Source organism: Vespa velutina, chromosome 22 (assembly GCF_912470025.1).
Source record: "Vespa velutina chromosome 22, iVesVel2.1, whole genome shotgun sequence".
NCBI lineage: Eukaryota > Metazoa > Arthropoda > Insecta > Hymenoptera > Vespidae > Vespa > Vespa velutina.
The window spans coordinates 741,518-762,429 of record NC_062209.1 but is presented as its reverse complement, the minus strand read 5'-3'; the positions used below and the strand labels follow the sequence as shown (position 1 = coordinate 762,429).

General features: G+C 42.6%; 1 protein-coding gene across 8 annotated transcripts in view; it reads right to left on the bottom strand.

Moving 5' to 3' along the window:
• The window catches only part of LOC124956426 (protein tiptop), a 147,217-nt gene that overhangs the window by 19,486 nt on the left and 106,819 nt on the right, over positions 1–20,912 (bottom strand). The window contains exon 1 of one of the 8 annotated variants that reach the window (XM_047512225.1): positions 2,061–2,655. The exons of the other annotated variants lie outside the window; for them this stretch is intronic. Coding sequence (XP_047368181.1) covers positions 2,061–2,073 — 13 coding nt within the window. The 5' untranslated portion in view covers positions 2,074–2,655. Of the gene's footprint in view, positions 1–2,060; positions 2,656–20,912 lie in introns of those variants that run through there. 8 annotated transcript variants of the gene reach the window in all.

The following is a 20,912-nucleotide window of genomic DNA, read 5'->3' as shown; positions in this document are numbered from 1 at the left end:
TAAAATAACTCGTGCACAAGCGAAAACGTGTACTTTATACCTGCCGCGCGTCGTTTCAGAGCAACGAGGACGAAGACTACGATTACTACAACGACGACGACGACAACGGCGACGACGACGACGACGACACGTTTCCGTTTGCGGCTCTCTACCGTAATTCGTTGTTTATTACGGTAATAAATATTCGGACTACGTTTGTCGTTCCTAGTTCGAAGAGGGATGGACGAGTGAGAACGGCGTATCCATCTTCCAATTTTATTTTCGTATTTTTGGCACGAACAATGTCGGACTTTGCGACTTAACGATTCTCGTTAAACTACAACAATGATGAAATAACAAAAAAATATTCCTCGATCGATTCGTAATATCCTCGTTATATTAGTCATAGACTCCTAGTTATAATTCCTTTTATAATAAACGAATTCAAATTGTCACTATCTATTAATATTTGCATTGTACTCGGATAACGCGTTTAGCGCGTTAGCCGTTTAGCGCGTTCCCCTTAATGCGTTCTACGCTTTAATAACTAGCTAATACGTTTAGATATATGGCGGGAATTATAAATCGATGCATTAGGCGGAGCGTGGAACGAAAAAAAAAAAAAAAAAAAAAAAAAAAAAAAAGAAAGAAAGAAAGAAAGAAAGAAAAAACACGTGACGCTTTAACGACGCTCTTAATGTCTTTGCCTCACAATGTAAAGACGGCTTATCCCCTTCTCGTAGATGCTTTAGGACGTCGTAAATAAGAGCGTACTGCGCGCAGATCGCGAACCAAAGAAGAATAATTATTCCGTTATCCGATGATTGCGATAAAAAAAGAAAAACAAAAAAAAAAGAAAAGAAAAAAAAAAAAGAAAGAAAAAAGAAAGAAGAAGAAGAAGAAGAAGAAGAAATAAATTCTCTTTCGAAGGAGGAAAAAGAAACGGGAGAAAGAAAAAAAGTAAAAAAATCGAGAACGGATAGCAAAGAATACATTTTACATATCTCTCTCATCGTGTCACTCATTTTTTCTCGAAGGACAATTCCTCTCGGTCGGTTATATTCGACATAAAAGTATCATTCTAAACGTGCCAAAAGAATGTTTCACGTCGTCGGTCGCAAAATCCACGTCGCTTAATAATCCACCTCTATGTCTGTTTCGTAGCCTTTCGCATTTCGTGAGAAGAGGTATAATTAACTATACGGCATCATCGGGTTGCGGAGAGGAATGAAAAGTAAGAAAGATAAAGAAAGAACAAAACGAGGGAGAGAGAGAGAGAGAGAGAGAGAGAGAGAGACGGAAGCGCGGTATCTCTTTGGTGATTGGGTGGTAGGGAGTGAGAGGTATATAGAAGGCAATCGGGTTAATAGTCTCGCGCGTTCTTCGTCGAATGGTATTAATGCACACAACGTGCACATACAACACTTATACACATAAGCAAGCCGCGAAGATGCAAGCAGCCGATGCGAGAGACCGATGCAGGTACGACGACTGGATGATGGATGGATGGTACACGTCCGGTAAGACCGTCCGTCCGTCCATCCGTCCATTCGTCTGGTGCGTCCGTGGGTCCGTCTATCCGCATTCGTCTGTTCGTCCGTCGGTCAGATCGCGCAACAGGCGACAGTGATGATCGATGCGGGACTGCCGTCGTTCCTGCTCCTGGCTCCTGCTGCCACTACCGAGCATGGTTCTCGGTCCCTGATATTGATGCTGATGCCTTCGTTGCTCCTTAAGAAGGCAAAATCCGCAAAACTCGTTTCTCTCTTAAGTTAACTGTCTACTTGTTTCTAATGATTCTTACGGAAGTTGACGCGGACGCGATCAATGATATATTTTGATTAATGAGAACATTCGTTTTAAATTAAGATATGAAGGAAGGATCTTTGATATACATATATCTATATATATATGTATATATATATATATATATATATATATATATATATATACAATTATTAATAATAAACACACACACACACACATATATATATATATATATATATATATATATATACATATAATTTTTATGAACGTAGAATAAAAAGGAATTATATTAGAGAAGATAAATCAATACTTACGACGTATGGTCATGGAATTTAACAAAGTTTATGTACGTAGACGGATGAAAGGGAAAGAAGATGAGGGAGCTCTTCTCGGATTTGTCTATTCTCGAAGAGGGGAAGAACGATCTCGCGATAGACGAGACGTCAACAGTACCTCACGCTTCCCCTCGTTCTTTGGTAGCCGTTTGGCTTTGGAACGTTCGACGAACGTCCCGAACCGGACGCGGCACCGAACGAGAGAAGCCGTAGAAGCGTGGATGGCACCGTGAGGGACAGAAGGAGAGAGGAGGTGACAGGAGGACGCCTTCATCACGATATCCGTCACTCCACTCCTCTCTCTCTTTCTCTCTGTCTCGTGCTTTCTTCAGTTCCTCTTTCTCTTCATCCTTCTCCTCCACCTCCTCCTCTTCCTCCTCCTTCTCCTCCTCCTCCTTGTCCTCCTTCCACAGCTCTTTCTTGCACTTTCCGTCACGCTGCCTTTCGAAGTGTCAGTCCTGTTACAGACTGCCGGTGCACGGCCCGTGACAACAATAATTGTCAGCGAAGTAACGTCTCTCAAGTCGAGAAAGAGCGAGGAGAAAGGGTGAAATGTCCGACGAGAGAGGAAGAGAGAGAGCCGACAAACGCTGCTGTTTGCCCGCGCGCGCGGGTACGCGAACGGGCGCGAAAGAGAGAAAGAAAGAGAAAGAGAGAGAGAGAGAGAGAGAGAGAGAGAGAGAAAAAGAGAGAGAGACAGAGCAGTACGCTCTATTTATAGAACCGACAACAAACACGGAGCAGCTGGTGTCGATCCGTCCGGTTATCGTTGCGTTTACACTGACTGTGTCATATTCGCTTTCTCTCTCTCTCTCTTTCTCTCTTACTCTTTACTCCCTTCCTCCCTCTCTCTTTCTCTTCTTTCTTTCTTTCTCTCTTCTCTTTTCTCCCTCTCTCTCTCTCTCTCTCTCTCTCTCTCTCTCTCTCTCTCTTTCTCTTTCTCGCGCGAAGCCGCACAGAAGTTAAGAATCTTTCGCCTTCCTGTATGCCCGTCCATCACATAAGTGTTTCCTTAATACGCGAACGTCTGTGCCAATGTACAATTTCTTACCAACCCTCTTCCTCCTCCACCTCATCTTCATCCTCATCTTCATCCTCATCCTCATCCTCATTCACTCCTCCCTTCCTCCTTACCCGCCACACCCCACGCCGATCTCTACCCCTCCTCTCTAATAATACAAACTTAGAGAGAAGAAAGAAAACAGAAAAAGGCGAAATGAAAAATCGTACACGTACACGTCGACTTCCTTTTTAGAGTGATCCGCCTCAGAGGAGAAAGAAAGAGAGTTGAGAGAGAGAGAGAGAGAGAGAGAGAGAGAGAGAGAGAGAGAGAGAGAGAGAGATCGTTCTTACGGACGTTTCGATCCGTTCCGCGCGAAATACTTTAATACACAGAAGAGAACGAGACGGAGGTGGAAAAGAAGAAAGAGGAGGAGGGAAAGAAGGAGGATACTTCGCGGCTGGCCGCTCGCGGTGTGACGGACGTAGAGAAAATAAGGCGCGTGACCGGTCCGCGTCTTAATCCCGTCTTCTCTCGAATGGATGTCTCTCGAAAAGAGCCGGCCGTCCGTCGCTCCTGCACATCCTCTTTTCGTTTCGTTCGAGAAGAAGAAGAAGAAGAAGAAGAAGAAGAAGAAGAAGAAGAAGAAGAAGAAGAAGAAGAAGAAGAGGAAGAAGAAGAAGAAGAAGAAGAAGAAGGAAGAAGAAGAAGAAAGAGGAGGAGGAGGAGGAGAAGGAAGAAAAAGAAGATAAAGAAGAACAAGAAGAAGAGGAAGATCCCGAAATAGGCCGCCGTGTTCGCGGCGAGCGCGAATGAGCGAACGGCCGGCTCACCGATCCGTCCTAATAAATATTGTGTCAACGTAAATAAATGCTTTGCCACGTGGTACACTCGAGTGGCTAGACTAAGAAGCAGTAGTAGTGAGAAAGAGAGAAAGAGAGAGAGAGAGAGAGAGAGAGAGAGAGAGAGAGAGAGTATAGAGGGAGAATATGGCGGCAAGCTCGATCCGTCCTCCGGATGACGGACGGTTGATGTACAGAAGGACAGGTGCACTTTTCGATCTTCTCTCTCCGACATTCAGACTCTTCTCGGCCCTGAGGCAACCACTCTTATACCACGTTTCTTCCATCGTCGTCGTCGTCGTCATCGTCATCTTTGTCTTCTCGAGTTCGTTTTCGTTTCGATATCGTCCTCTTACTTCCGTCTTACCCTTTTTATTTTCGCGATTCGTTCCGTTTTGCTTACTCTTGACATTCCTTCGAGTCCAAAGATCTCTATTGATTCTTACTATATCATTCTCTCTCTCTCTCTCTCTCTCTCTCTCTCTCTTTCCTTATATATAATATATACTTACAATATGCCATATGCATCTGCTACATCTAGATATATTTTGTAGTTGCGGAAACGATTTATTCGAATCGATATTATAAAAGCTTTTATCGAATAGATAATGATCAAAAGCTCGTGTATTACCAACTCGTAAACTCGTCGGTACATAGTCGGTAAAAATCGAATATCTCTCTCCTATTCGTTGGCCAAGCGTATAAAGTATTTGCTACGTACGTACGTCCGGCAGATTAGCGTGAATAGGGATTAGAAACATCGACTTGTCGTTGAAGTAACGGATGGGTGATGCGGTGGACAGGTGCACCACTCAATCTTCCTCTCTCACGCCGTTCTCCTCTAATTTGCCTGTCTCTGCGGGCTTCGATCCGCCATCCTGTCTGTATAAAGTGCGTCACGGATGCGCCGGTTAACTTTGTGCAAAAGTCTAAACCGATTTCTATGTCCGTTACTATTATTTTTCTTCCATAACCTCTTCCGTAATTATTTCCACTCTCGAGAAATGTATTCGGTTTGTCTTAGCGACCTGTAATGGCGTCGGATTCACTGGGAATGAAGAGCTCGCGTCGTTCTAAAATTACTTGAAAAGCAACCGTCAATGAATTTAATATACTCGGACGTTTCGAAAGATCTTTCCGTCGGTTTAATTCTCGTAATATTTCCTCTCTCCTTCGTCGTTACGGAAGTCCATTAAATATCTCTTCATCGGTGGACAGCCGCCTAAAAATAGTCATGCTAATGCGGTACATGACAAGATTTACGAGCCACCCGTATCTGTTACTTCGACGCACTTTCATCGATCAACGGACGGCTAATTAAAAATCCAATCTTACGCGTTATACGAGCTTTAAAATTTTTTTTTTTTTTTTTTTTTTTTTTTATAAAATTTACTACAAACGTACCGGAATTATGTTCGAATAAAGAAAATTTGGATACGTGGAATTGGAGAAAAATTATGATCTGTCCTGTCGTTGGTGGCCTTTGTCCTTTTCACGGCTTGAAATACGCGTATAAAAAACAAGAAAATGAATAAGAAGATAAAGAAGAAAAAGAGGATAAAGAAGAAAAAGAGGATAAAGAAGATAAAAGAAGAAGAAGCGCGACGAAAGGAACGCGCTGACGATCGTTTTGGAAAAAGTTGTGTTCTGGAAGAAGCATAGGACGAAGGGAGGCAACGGCGAGGGGTGGGGTCGGGAGGTGGCAGTCAGTCAGTCACTCGACTTGCCGTCGCTCGAAGCCAGAGCAGTTCCAGTGTAGTCGTAAGGGGGCCGGGACAGAGCTTGGAACAGATTTATGCGACACACATGCGGCAAGGCGTATAACTCACTCGCTCGCCCATAATATCCTCCCTCTGAAGCCCCCCTGACCGCCCCATCGCTCGCCGCTCCTGGCCCCCAAAGGCATCGGGATGAGAGACAGACGCACCAATACTCTCGAACGAGACCCAAGCGCACTGATATTTATTACGTATTGGGATTATGTTATGCAGTGGTGCTTCCCACTATGATTTCTCCTTATGCACGAATAGCCCAGTGTCGTTATTATACCACTATCAATGTTTTTTTCATTTTTCTCGAATCGATTGCAATTATCTTTTTTCTACACACAACATTAAATTATTTCGTCTAACGATAGTCGTTAAATGTTATTTCTTTATTTCATTGTTCCTACATTATTCTCATTTTTGTGCATCAAACTTGTCTGCATTCTTAGACACTTTATTAGCCCGTTTAACTGAAATTTAATGCTTTTCATGTCATCGGGTTAATCGCGTTCAAGTAGCGAATAAAATGATATTATTTGAAAAGAAGGTCGTCGAATTGGTAATCGTATCGTGCCTGATACGAGAGACTATAAGCAACGCTATTGAAAATATTCTACGTTGTTTCAAGAGTTGTTTACATTGCTATAATAAAACGCCCGCTGGTACGCCACCGCTGTTGCATAGCAGGGTTCGGCATCAGTCAACGTGATTTACAGTAGAATGTGTCATACTCGCGGCCAGTCACCGGGAGCCAAAAAAAACAAAGTGGAAATTCCAATTTGTAAATCGTCAAATATTGGAGAAGAAATTTAGAAGTAACTACAAACTAGGTATATAATTCTTTGCATCGCGTAACGATTTCGTAACTTCGATTGCAAGCTACTGTGTTTTACTGTATCGTGATAAAATGCTGTCGGTTGGTTCGCACTATCTCTTCTGTTCACGCGATATATATATATATATATATATATATATATATGCATGTATGCCTATATATATGTATGTACGTATTGGAAGTAAAAATTGTATATAACAGGTGCCGAATAGAAGAGAAACCGTCGATATAAATCAACGCGATTATTGATGTTTCGAATGACTAGATTCCATCGTGACCACTCGATTATCGTGTCCGAGTAAATAACCGTATCTACTTACGGAACAAATAATGAGGCCGATACTCGTAAAGTGCTAAGCAAGAATGGATTAACAGTATATCCATAGATTCGATATAATCGGATGGTTCCTTTCGTTACGTTGCATTTAAAAAAGTAAACGTATAACGCATAAATACAGAAATAATTTCAATGAGTTTCGATATCGGATAAATAAAAACGACAAAGAAAAGGCATGCAAACGTCTCGGGTCTAACATGCTTTAGTAAGTAAATAAGTACTTGATCCATTTAAACGAATATAACATCTGGATATTCGTCATTAATAAGATATTCTTTTCGTCGTCGTCGTTGTCGTCGTCGTCGTCGTCGTCGTCGTCGTCGTCATCGTCATCGTCGTCGTCTTCGTTGTTGTTGTTCTCGTTATTATCATCTTTTATCGACAATTCACATGAAATATCTACGGTGTTTATGCGAAACAAGTATTCAAAACGAAATATGCGAAGGAAGCGAAATCGATTAGTCCCGTCGCGAATCGTCAACGCCGCGCCGCTTGGAAAGGCAAAGAGTTTTTTCGCGGCATCAGGAATGCCACCGTAAATCGTCCTGTCTCCTCGCTTTCGCCCAACGGCTTAACGTATATTCCCATAACGCGAATAAAAACGGGAAACGAAGCGGGCAACGGGGCGGTACGAAGAGAAAAGTAAAGAGGAAGAGGAGAGAGAGAGAGAGAGAGAGAGAGAGAGAGAGAGAGTATACGATGTGGTTAGAAGAGTTCGTAAATCGAGTAAGTCTCGTTTGTGTGTGCTCTGTAGCGTTACACACCAGCTTGGAGCTCTACTACGTAGAATAGTAGTAGTAGAAGAAGAAGAAGAAGAAGACGAAGAAGAGGAGAAGTAGGAGGAGGAGAAAGAGGAGAGCCGATGGTGGTGACGAGTACGCCGGTGAAAGATAGAAAGAGAGCAAAGATGCGAAGAGAAAGAGGAAACTCTCTGTATATACGAGGGGGTTCAGCTATGCCCATACAGAGCCTAGTTAGCTTGGGATCGTACCACCTTTGTTTGTCCGCCCCACCTCCGCCATCCTCGCGATCGTAGCGTGTCGTGTGTGCGCGCGCGCTCATGTTCACTCTCTCGCTCGCTCGCTTGTTCGTTCGTTCGTTTGTTCGTTCCGTCGTTCATTCGTTCGTTCGTTCGTTCGTTCGTCGTTCGTTCGTTCGTTCGTTCGCTCGGCCACACGCACACAACCATACCAGGGCGAGCGACGCACGTGTACAAACCTCTTCGTTACGCACACCACGAACCCACCGGTAGCCGTAGCATTATATCGTGAGCACAGAAGTAATTTATAGTTGCAATAATTTATTGGGTACCATGGGGTTTATACTTGCCTGACGTGTAGCCATCCGTCACCGTCAGTGACGTCACCTCCCTCCACATAATGACTACCTACGTCCCTGACTCTTCCCCTGTCCCGCCAATAGCTCTCTCTCACTCACTCACTCTCTCTCTCTCTCTCTCTCTCTCTCACTCACTCCGCACTAACGGTCTCACCATTTACCCCGCACCTCCCCCGCTTACACCCCTTGCACCCTTCTGCGCGTAACTAACCCCGCTCTTCTCATTTCTACTAGACCATTCGTCTAGTTATACTATGCAGCGTCGCTTAACGACGTGCGACGTCCGCCGTAATAATCGTGTGAATCTGCCTCAGATGGAAAAACTATGATCGAGAATGTTATTAACTGGGAACGATCGGATTCCTTATTTCTTAGGTTTAAATTATATAAGGCGTCATTTGTCGAGTTAAATGAAAACCTCCCGTGTTCCTGGTCCGTGTATAACTTACATTTTATGTCATTTAGAAATCGAGCCGTGTCAGAAGGAACATAGTCGGTTTAGACGACCGGTTCAAAGAGGTTCAAAGAGAACAAGAGGTCAACGTCACCGTAGCCTTTGTCGCCGTACTCGTGGCATGGGAGCGAACGCGCTAGCGATAACGATTTTTTATGGAGTCGAGAAGTGAGGAGAAGGAGCTCGTATATTCTCAACGCGGCAGAAGTTCGTTTGCCTGACGGACAGCGTCGCGTAAGACAGGATGACGTGAGACCGCGATACGTCATGTCTGGCCTCCTACCTTACCTCTTCTACCTTCTACACCTCCCATCTTCATATCCTCCCATCCGATGCTTCTTCAAGTTGATGCTACCTTCCCTGGCATCAACCTCCGATCCTCGGTCGTCTCTTCGCACTTCCTTCAATTCCACGTATACAGTAGAAAGTATTAGAGTGTATGTCTGTGTATGAGAGAGAGAGAGAGAGAGAGAGAGAGAGAGAGAGAGAGAGAGAGAGAAAGAGAGAGAACGAATATGTCGGCATCGATGTTAGATGGTGGTGTATAGCAGTCACCAGAGGCGCCTCACGATGGCTGCTAGAGATGACGAGTCGGTCCAGAGCTAGATATGCTCGTCACGTCCCTCGCTCGCCTTCTCCCATGAGAGAGAAGAGTAAGAAGGATGGGGACAAACGGAGAAGGAAGAAGGAGCAATGCTAGGTGAAGGCGGAGGAGAAGGAAGGTGCTGGTATTGCTACCGTTGGCGACGTTGTTAGTAGTAGTAGTTGTAGTAGTAGTGTAGTAGTGGTAGTAACAGTAGTCGTAGAAGTAATAGTAGTAGTAGTAGTAGTAGAGGTGGTAGTAACTGTGGTGGTGTTGGTGTCACTGGAGGAGAACAAGTAGGGTGGTGCTGCGAGTGGAAGTGACGTTGACGGGCGTTTGTCACTGTCCTCGGCAAATAATATCCAGCACTGCTCGGTATAACCACCCCCATCTCTCCCACTCCCGTCTTTCCCTCTACGAGCTTCTCCTTCTCCTCCTCGTCCTCTTCCTCTTCCACCACATCCTCCTCCTCCTTCTCCTCCCCCTCATCTCCTCCAACTCGAGACTCTCCCGCGGACAACGCACACCGTGAAAGTTCAAACGTATGTGAGAGAGCTTGTTCGTGTCTTCTCTCTCGTCAAGGCATACGTACGTATGTATGTATGTACATGTGTGCAAGCATCCGTACGGATCTATAACCACTTGTGCCATGAGCTATGAGGGATGGCCGTCCCGTTGTACATTTTCTCCTTCGCCGCGTTCTAACACCTTGTCTATGCCTTCGTATCTGCTCGCTCTCTCTCTCTCTCTCTCTCTCTCTCTCTTTCTCTCTCTCTCTCTCTCTCTCTCTTCTTTCTCTTTTCTTTCTTTGATAATTTTCTATAGATCAATGATCCTAGACGAATGCAATAGAACATTTGTTTTCCATATGTCGTGCGTATCTAATGTATCGTCCACGTGACGCGGCGTTAATAGAGTGGAACAGGTAAAAAAGATAATGAATCGTGAATTAGCACGAGGGAGTTGAAATACGGCTAATGGTTCTGTCCCCTCCATTCCACAAGGGAATCCCCTCCTTTGGTATATCGAACGAACGAGGATAATTAGGGGGAACTTATTCGTGCCGTCGGAAAAGGAAGACAAGATCCACGTCGTTGAAGACGACGAGAATTGATCGAAGCAGAGTGGGCGCTGGTGCGAAGTGGCAAGGGTGGAGTGTCTTGGCGACAGCCGTCAATCGATTGTCAAGCAGGTCAGCCAACCAACCTAACCCAAATCCTTCAAGTTCTTCTCTCTTCCTCTTTCACTCTCTGTCCCTCTGTCCGTCGGTTACCTTGAAAAGGGGATGACTCTTGAGACTGTCGACGGTTAATAATTACTAAAACCGAAACTATTCTAGAAGTCTACCGACAAGGCTAATAATTATCGCCCTCTATTCGAGAACGTACCACCGAGTATCATCGAATGGAAACGTGATTCTTGGGACTCGTAATAAACTCGTTCGCTCATTTAGACGACGACGTCTCGAATTAGGTTGATTCGTAATTACAGACGATCAAGAGCAAAACTCGGAGCTTAATTTGATGTTATACTTTAAATTTGGCTCGTGGTAAAGCCAGATCCCAGGGACCGCTTTACAATTTGTTGGGCTTACCGTAATGACGATCTCGTCGAGAGAGAAATAAAGAAAGAAAGAAATAGAGAGAAAGAGACAGACAGAAAGAGAGAGAGAGAGAGAGAGAGAGAGAGAAAGAGAGAGAAAGAGAGAGAGTTCGTGGAATTCTGTCTGCGACCATAAACTCCGAGGCTGTCATTAAGAGCCGCTTCATCGACGATCACTTGGCAAAAAGGTTTTTGTTTTCTAGATGGTCTTCGACAAAGCTTAAGCCTTTTCCCCTCCTTCGACGTATTTACAAAAAATAAAAGAAAATCGATCTTCTACATTTTACATCGAATCCCAAATATGTTTAAGTACATACTTAGCCAATGTTGAAAAGTATCTGTTCCTTGTTCAAAGCAAAGTAGGGACGTTGTTAGGAGAAAGGGTTTAAACGTCAAAAGGGGATTTAATCGAGCGTCGAAAACTGCGGTGTGTTCAATTTCCCTCGATTAACGTCTCGTCGGTGCGGAGGTAGGCTTGGGGGCTAACTCATTCGTCTAGTCAAGAGGGAGATAGGGAAACCGACAGAAAGAGAAAGAGAAAGAGAAAGAGGAGGAAGGTTAGGGAGAGCTTTTGGGAAAGAGGAAAGGAGAAGAAAACTTTCATCGAAGAGGAGGAGGAGGAGAAAGAGCAAAGGGAAGAAAAGAGAAGGGATGTAATGAGTCGAAGGTTGTGGTGACGACTGACGAGTCGTCTGCTAAAGTGACGCTTCGACTTGACCGTTCTACGTTCTCCCCTACCCGTTCCCTATACCTCTTCCAACCATCAATGTGAACTTTGATTATCTAACTGCTATCTCTCTCTTTCTCACGCTCGCGCTTGACATCGCCAGATACGAAATAAACCAGTACGACGATATATATATATATATATATATATATATATATATACCTAGAACCCTGTCCGGTGAGTAAATGGAAGGGGTAAAGGAAGGAGTAGACACCCTCCTAGCCGGTTTCTGGACTCCCACCTTCACCACCGCCATCGCCACCACCACCATCCTCCCCCTTTTCCCCCTATCGATATCAAGACTACCGTCCGACAGATCAATGCCGTGAACGGCGACGACGCCTGGGCGTCCACCGACGTCTCTTTGGATAGACGGCTCTGAGCATCGACGGACCTTCGAATAGGACCATTCGGCTTTAGAAGACCTAACCTACATTGCTTTCGAAAAACTACTATTGTGTTCGCTGCCGACTCATTCGCCCAAGACTCCCACCGGGATCGCCTTGCCAAAACTGATTAACCTCGGGCATTGTTGCACGCGATGTCCGATTGTCGTAAACCTCAAAGTTTTTCCTTTTTTGATCGTTTTGAAATATTTGGAGAAAAAAAAAAAAAGAAAAAAAAATAATTAAAAGATAATGTTTACGTAACAAAAAAAGAAAAGAAAATAAACGTTTGACTTTTGTCGAAACTATAAAAGAAAAAGATTTACTCGGCTTTCACTGGTATACTGTCAGCGGTATTCCAATAATCTCAATCGCATTGACGTAGGCCGACTAACCTTGGAAAGAAAGGGCTGTCTCTTGGTGCTACGGAAGACAGGACAATTCTGAGCGAATAACGTGACGGACGGACAGACGGCGTTGGAAATCAGACTCGTAGACTTCATTGCATATTCAGCGAGCGGAGACAAAGTAGGAGGGAGTTTTGTCTTGAACTCCGAAAGAGAAAGAGGAACGGAAGGCGGAGGAGGCGAAGGAAGACGACGAAAGTGGCGGTTGTCGGGAAACCGAAAAGTAACAGTCGGTTGGACTTTCACGAGGATATCGCGCGCTACGGCGCTTTATTGGTTTCTCTTTTTTTGCTCCCTCCCTCCCTCCCTCTCTCTCTCTCTCTCTCTCTCTTTCTTTCTTACTCTCTTTCTTTTCTTTCGGATACCCGAGTCCTTTCGAGAAAAAGCTAGAAGACGCGAGAAAGACAGACGTGGACGTGCAGAAGGGGGACGAATAGGGGGTGGGATGAGAGGAGGGGTGGAAGAGATGAGGGTGCGATTACCGAGCGACCAGTGATATATCTTGACGCGAGTTATTTCAGAGTGGAATAGAAAAAGAAAAAAGAAAAAAAAAAAAGAAGGAAAAAAAAGAAAAAGAAGGAATGAGGAAGATTCATTCGAAGTTGGTAAACGTAAGTATGTAGTCCGTTCTTTTTATCTATCCATCTTTCTTTCTTTCTTTTTCTTTCTATCTATTTTTCCATCTTATTTCTTTTCTTTTCTTTCTTTCTTACTTTCCTTTTTTATGCTATCTACGACACAAATTCAAAAGGACGACTACTATTTAAGAATATATGTATATGAAAATTCCTTGTAGGATATTTTTTAAAGATTTCCATTATATTTCATCGTGAGTATATTAGATATAAGAATAAAATATAATCATATATATACCTTGTAAGATATTTTTGAAAGATCTCTATTACGTTTCATGGTGAGTATATTAGATATCAGAATATAATATCAAACAAGTACTGTCTCTCTCCTATATCATGTATATCCTTAATTGAGTGGAACGGAAACGCGTTTGGATTTAATAAATTCCTACGAACTAAAAGAGAGAAAAAAGAAGAAGAAGAAGAAGAAGAAGAAGAAGAAGAAGAAGAAGAAGAAGTAGAAGAAGAAGAAGTAGTAGTGGAGGAGGAAGGTTGAGGAGAGTAGATTTGGATTGAACAAGCGCGAACAAAGCCAGCACTAACTTTAGCTCGCGAAATCAAGGCGATTTCTCGACCAGTGTGTCTCGTTGAACCAACGGGTTTGCTTCACCGTCGGTCGTCCCTAATGACGCATTTTGACGGACGAGAACAGAAATCTGTTTGTAGAAAATGCATGGTAATTGCTATCACGCATGAGGCTGTTAATTTGAAGCCAACGCGTGGGATGCCGTCTGACAGCATTGAAAAGAGCAATAAGCATTTGAAGTTTTCGCATGGCGAAGACGTTTCTTGGCATCATTAACCTCGCAATATCCGAATTAAATACACACCTACCTAAATGTTTTTGGTCGCTAAAGAGAAAGTAACGTACGAATATCGAATATAAAAGATTTCTTATATCAAAGAAATTTTATTTAAAGATAATTCGCAATTGAAACGGTAGAATAATATTTCATAACGATTGATTCCTGTTACCGACAGCACACCGTGGGAGAGTAATGAGAACGGGATACGAAATGGGATTTGAAGGACAGCTTAAAGGATGGATTAAACCGTCCACGGAAGACAGTGTCGAGACTGTCCAGAGGTTTCGGTCCGAGAGTTTGAAGGAAGTTGGAGCCTTCGACAGCGACCCAAAGGTTTGTGTGGTGTAGTACGTGAAGGGTGAACGTGAGCTTGCAGTAACGAAAGAGAGAAAGCTCCTGTGTTCCGTTCTACGTGTATGTGCAAGTGATAGAGAGAGAGAGAGAGAGAGAGAGAGAGAGAAAGAGAGAGACGAGAGACGAGAGAGAGAGAGAGAAAGACGCATGTATTCGACAGTAGAAGAGAAGGAGGGAGAGATCTAGAACGAAAGAGAGAGATAGAGATAGATAGATAGATAGATAGATAGATAGAGAGAGAGAGAGAGAGAGGGAGAGAGAAAGAGAAAGCAAGAGCAAGAGAGAGATGGAGGGTGGCTGTTTCATCTGTCACCTGCAGACGCCGCCTTCCTTTCCGTCATCGTCCCTCTCACCCGGCCGGCAGCCACCCCCAGCGACCCCCTTTAATAATAACAACAATAGAGCTGGACTAGTGGCGGTCGGTCGCCGTCGTGGAACGCGGCTCGGGGGTGGATGTCGGTGAGGAGAGAGAGAGAGAGAGAGAGAGAAGAGAGAGAGAGAGAGACATGGAAGGAGTAGTGTCGGTGGGACGGTACGGGTCACAAGACGGCCGTGTCACGTCCGCTTCCAGCCTCAGTTCTACCCCCCTCGACAGGTCCTCCCCACGTGTCAACCTCTTCCAGGGACGTACTAACTTATCTTCGACAGCGGTAGCATTTTTTTCGATCGCTCTTTTCACCGATGACAATGACTCCCTTTCTTTCTTTTTTTTTTTTGCCTTTTCTCTGTTTCTTTTTTCTTTTTTTTAGTTTTATCAATTACACCGATCTTTCTTTTTATTTTCACTTATTTGCCACGGCAAAGGATAATTCCTTGCTAATAAGTTCTTGAGGATTCCATCAAGAATGGTATATATAACTATCTCTAAACAAGTTTTATATCTTGAATGAAGAATAAGACGTTCGAGTCTTATGTACATATGTATGTATGTACGTATGTATATATGAACGTACATACGTTTATATATATATATATATATATATATATATATATATATGTAAGAAAGATATATGTATGTAGGTAAGAACAAAAAGTCGTAGAATCATGAGATTTTCAGATGGTACGGAGACCAACGTCTCCAGAAGGTAGGACGAAGATCCGTCCCTGATATCATCCAGTTTCTCCTTTTACCAACGTTCGTTCGTTCATTCGTCCGTCCGTCCGTCCATCCGTTCATCCATTCGTCCGTCCGTCCGTCCATCTCGTTTCTCGTGACCCTTATTACACGTCGCGGCTCAACTTCATCAGGGGGATGTCGCACCACTCACGAGTACGAGCATTAACCTACACGCGTATTGGTACGGACTTGCTCGGTCCTATATGTGTAAGCTACTACCGTTATGCTAATGTCCATGGACATATCTGTGAGGGTAGAGAGATGCATCTGCAGTATTTTGCGATAATGGTTACGTCGGTGTTAGTAGTGGTGATGGGCTAAGGTTGTAACATCTCGTGTGTTAAGACCTAAGATAATGTGATAATATAACCCCGCTAAAGAAAAAAAAAAAAAAATATATTATAGAAAAATTTTCAATTCGATATATCTTTCAAAATTTATTCCATGCCGATCATTTCAGCACACTTTTACTTTGTCAAACTTTGTGAACGAACGCCTCGATGAACATCGCTCCGGACGAGATAAACGTTCGATCGAAGTTATATTCGGTTTTCTCTCTCTCTCTCTCTCTATCTCTCTCTCTCTCTCTCTCTCTCTCTCTCTCTTTCACTCTCTCTTGGGCACTCTATAACCCCCGGTCTCTCTTTCATTCAACTCTCACATATCCAATCGATATGTTATTCCACGAACTGTTCCGGATTACGAGTTGTGTCGTAACCGTGCATCGCTATTCGCTAATTAGAATTGTACAAGTTATTTATATTGGTAGTGGTATGTCGTCCGAGTAAAATAAACTCGTCGCTTACTATAAATCGTGACACAAGCTCTCGAGCGTGCGGTTTTATGCGCTCGGATGCGTTCTCTCTCTCTCTCTCTCTCTCTCTCTCTCTCTCTCTCTCTCTTTCTCTCTCTTGCTATACGCGAACTAGTGAGATTCTAAACTCGTATTTCAGGAAATTCCAATAGATCGTAAAGTATCGGAGAAATTAATTTACAAACTTGCCGACTCGATCGAGGATCGTCTTCGAGAGGTTAACAATATTTCTGCAACATTTCTATATTCATCAGAGTATGATATAGTCATGAAAGAGGCTTCATGAATATCTATACTCACGTACAAGCTTCGAATTTACGCTCAAACGGAAAGCAACGCTTAAGTTTTCATATTCCAATGTGGTACGATTTTTTTTCGATAACCCCATTGTATGCTGCATAGTGAAAAAAGAGAAAAAGGGAGAGAGAGAGAGAGAGAGAGAGAAAGAGACAAAAGTGAAAGAGAAGAGGACACACGTTTATTAAATCGTATGAATATTTTTCGCGTCGCATTGCGTTCAATCGCGGAAATGCGCTCTCTGTTTTTAGGTAATCGCGTATTATTTTTCTGTACGCGCACGTAATATACAACGCATATGTATTGTCCGTAGAGAAAGATCGAAACGGGAGCTCAATACTTTTTGTCGGGAACTTCGTGATTTCGCGCGTGACCTCCGAACGCGTTCGGACCATTAATCGTTCGTAATTTCGTTCGATTTAATTACCTGGTCGACGCGTCCGAACCGAACGAGGCATTAACCGTCCGTACAGAACGAAATGTTTGCATTTTAATACGCGTCGCCGATGTTTCCTCTAGCTCTTTCCTCCTCGTCCTCATCCCCGTCTCGTCCTCTTTCCCCCTCGCCACCCAGTCCCACAATTCTTCCTCACCCCTCGTTCTTCTTTCTCTTTACCCCGGCCAATCCTTCGCAATACCCCTACGGCTCACTACCAATCCGTATATTATACTTTTGCTTTACCTACCTAATAATAGACACGTAACGAGTGCATCGCTGCATCAATTAACGCCTGATAATAATTAGCGAGCGAGGAGAAGCTCGTTGCGTGCAAATCCGACCTGCATTTTTCAATGTCGCACGAGCGAATACTCACGGAACCATTAAGTTATAGTGTATCTACTATTATGTATACGCCGTGATTCCCATAGACTCTCGTGATCCTTACCTGAAACAGAAAAGAAATGTGATTTCGTTAGTATACTAATTGGTCGGAAGTTACTTAACATATCTACCTATAGATGCATAGATATCTATATACATACAAGCACGTAAACATATATATATATATATATATACACATGAACTATAGTAATAGGTTCGAGCAATTAAGAGCAGCTTGCTGATTGATGTCGATGAACTATGAATCGATAGGTTACGTTACTGGTAACTAAGCGTAACATAGCGAACTGCTTTTGAGTACGTTAACTTCTGCGCATAGATAAACACGTAAATACATACATACACACACACATATATATATATAGATATACACATTCATATATACATACGTCCATATGTTACACGTACAGAGAAACATTCAACTAGTGAGTGACAGACACAAATCCGCTAATCATTCAACTGCGAGAATATATATATATATATATATATATATATATATATATATATACAGATAAAAAATAAAAAAAACGAAAGAAATTTTTACGAAGCTTATCGTCGAAAGGAAAAAAGATCAAATTATCATTTTATACGTGGGGACCGGGGATGGGCATTAGGGATGGGAGAAAGGGGTAAGAACGGTGGCATTGTTTGTTTATATGCAAAAAGATAAAAAGGAAGAAAAGGAGAAGGAAAGAAAGAAGAAAATAAATAAAAATAAAGATGATAGAACGAGGTAGTCGGTATAAGCGCAAGAATCTTGCTGGATATTGCCATTCTCGTCGATCGATGAGTTCGATACCGAAGTAATTCGATGAATGCACGGACGCGTGTGCGTAATGGCAATCCCACACTGTGCTCTCTCCGGAGTTTTGTTCGTCGTCGCCGCTTTTAACATTTTTTTTTTTCTTTTTTTTTTTCTTTTTTTCCCCATTTTTTCCCCCTTTTTTCTTCATTTTTATTTATTTATTTATTTTTTTTTTTTTTTTATCATTCGAAAGGTAATCCAATCGAGAACGATGATTGAATTATTAATTGAATGACGCGCATGGTCGGGGTCACACGCACGTTCCTGTGTATCCGCCGTCTCTCTCTCTCTCTCTCTCTCTCTCTCTCTCTCTCTCTCTCTCTCTGACAACAGTGAGACGGTTTCTCATCGTGAATAATTCGCTCTGCCTATATAACCGTTGCCTTTTAATGCGCCTCGAAAAATGTATTGACAATCTATAAACCAAACTGAAATAAAATTGCACACATTTTCGGCAACTTTTATCGCGACCTTATCACGCGTACGCTAGATAACGTCACGTAGATAAGTACATTTTATTTTGGTTATATCGCGATAACGATTGAATAATTAGGATGTATCGGATTAAAGTTTTATTATGTTTATAACAGTTATATAACTATTGTATAAACAATGCGAATTATTAATGAGAGACTCTTTGATCGTATCAAAGATCCTAGATAATTCGTATTATATCTTTGTTTCGTTTTTTTTTTTTTTTTTTTTTTTTTTTTTAATTTCCTAAACAAACAAAGAATATCCTATTGTCACATGAGAATTGAAAAAAAAATTCATTCCTTTTTTATTGGTTCCTTGGTCCTTCTCTCTCTTTCTCTCTCTCTCTCTCTCTCTCTCTCTTTCTCTCTCTCTCTCTCTCTTTATCTCTTTCTCTTTCTCTATCTCTCTAACGTGTATAGTATTATATATTAATGTTTTTCGTCTCCCTTTTTTTGGTCTTCCTTTATTTCTTTTCTTATTCTTCCTTTACTTTTGATCGAGGACTATCAATTAACGTTCAGATCAAATTCGTGGTGTGAAAATCGTGTCGATCCTTAAAGGATAAAAACGGCAACGCACAAAAGAGCAAAAATACGTTCGACTGCGGTTACTGTAAACAGATCTGAGCTCTTCTTGATGTTGAACGAAGCGTAGCCATCGTATCGAATTAAATCGACTTAAAAAGAACGGAAGAAGAAGGAAGTGAGAAGAGCAGATACGGATGAGATGGAGCAAAGGAGAGAGAAAGAGAGAGAGAGAGGAGTTCTTCCGTCCCGAGCTCCCTAGAAAATTAATAGGAGACGGTAGTGAATCCGAAGTGAAGAAGAGAATAGAAAGAGAAAGAGAAAGAGAAAGAGAAAGAGAAGAGAAGAGAAGAGAAGAGAAGAAGAGAAAGACAGAGAAGAACAGAGACGAGATAAAAGGGAGTAAAAGATTCCATGTGGAATCGTTGGCTACGTGTGCTGATGGTGATGATCATGATGGTAATGGTAGTGGTGGTGGTGGTGGTGGTGATGGTATACGCTACGAAAGAAGGCTTTGTCTCGATCTCGTCGACGTCCTTGAATAATCTCGTCCTCGGAAATTTGATCGACACCGGTCAAACGGGTCGACCGGACTTCAAACGCACACGTGTAAGCTCTTCTCAAGTAGGCGGACATTGGGGAGTTGCTTAAGTCGATGGAGAGGAGATGACAACGAGGATGAAGAACGAAGGTAGAAAGGAAGAGAAGAGGAAGCAACTATCTCGTCTTTTTGGATAGATCGAAAGAGAAAGAGAGAGAGAGAGAGAGAGAGAGAGAGAGAGAGAGAGAGAGGGAGAGGGAGGTAGGGAGGGAGGGAGGGAGAGAGAGAGAGAGAAGAGAGAACGAAAGAACATCGTCGAGGAGGCAACACATGGCTGGAATAACTCGGAAAGTGTCAGAACGATAATCTGACGCCGGCAACGTGATGGACAGGATGGACAGTCCACTTCGCTCTCTCGTCTCTGTCCGTCTGTTTATCTCTGTCTGTCTGTCTCTCTCTCTCTCTCTGTCTGTCTCTCTCTCTCTCCCCCTCTTTCTATCTCTTTTGCTTCTTTGCCCTTGATCCAGCCATCCTCTTCTTCGTCTAGATCTTTTCGCATGCCACATAACAGCACCATTGAAAACTTTTCGAACTCATCATTGGTCAACGTTGAAATTGCAATAGGAATTTTCTCTCGATACGTTTCCCCTGAGAAAATTCAAAGTCGTTCAATTATGCTTTTTAAAATGCAAGAAGAAAGGATTTTCAAATAAGGGAGGATAGAATAAAGAGGTAAGAGTAGTGAAAGCTTCGGATGATATCGCGCCTATCTCAGAAAGTTGTAGTATGCGCGACCCCACAAAGGAACGACGATCAATAATACTCTTTTTACAAAATGAACAGCGTGCGACTTAAAAGAGAATTTAGACATTGATTTAAGCACGTACGTAACATGATTTATCGTAACCAGCTGTTAGCGCAATGCGCGACCCGTAACATTTATTGTTCTCCTCAAAGTACCTATACGACTCTCGTTGCGTTGGTTTTTTTTTTTTTTTTGTAATTTTTTATTTTTTTATTTTTTAATTCTCCTTTATTCTTTTTTTCTGCGAATTGCAAAATAATTCCAACGCGTTCGGGGTTGAAGAGAAGAATGTGAAGGAAATAGACGAAATCTTGGAAAGTTTCTTGGAAAGTTGTGAAGAAAGAAATCAAAATATAAAAAGAGAGAGAGAGAGAGAGAGAGAGAGAGAGCCTTTTAGCGTTTTACATCGATCGACCGACTGTTGCAATAGAGATCAGAATTTATTCCTCGATGGAAGAACACTCTTTACGTAGCTCCATTGCAAATAATTTCAACGTGAAAGAGCGAAACGGAAAGAGAAAGAGAGAGAGAGAGAGAG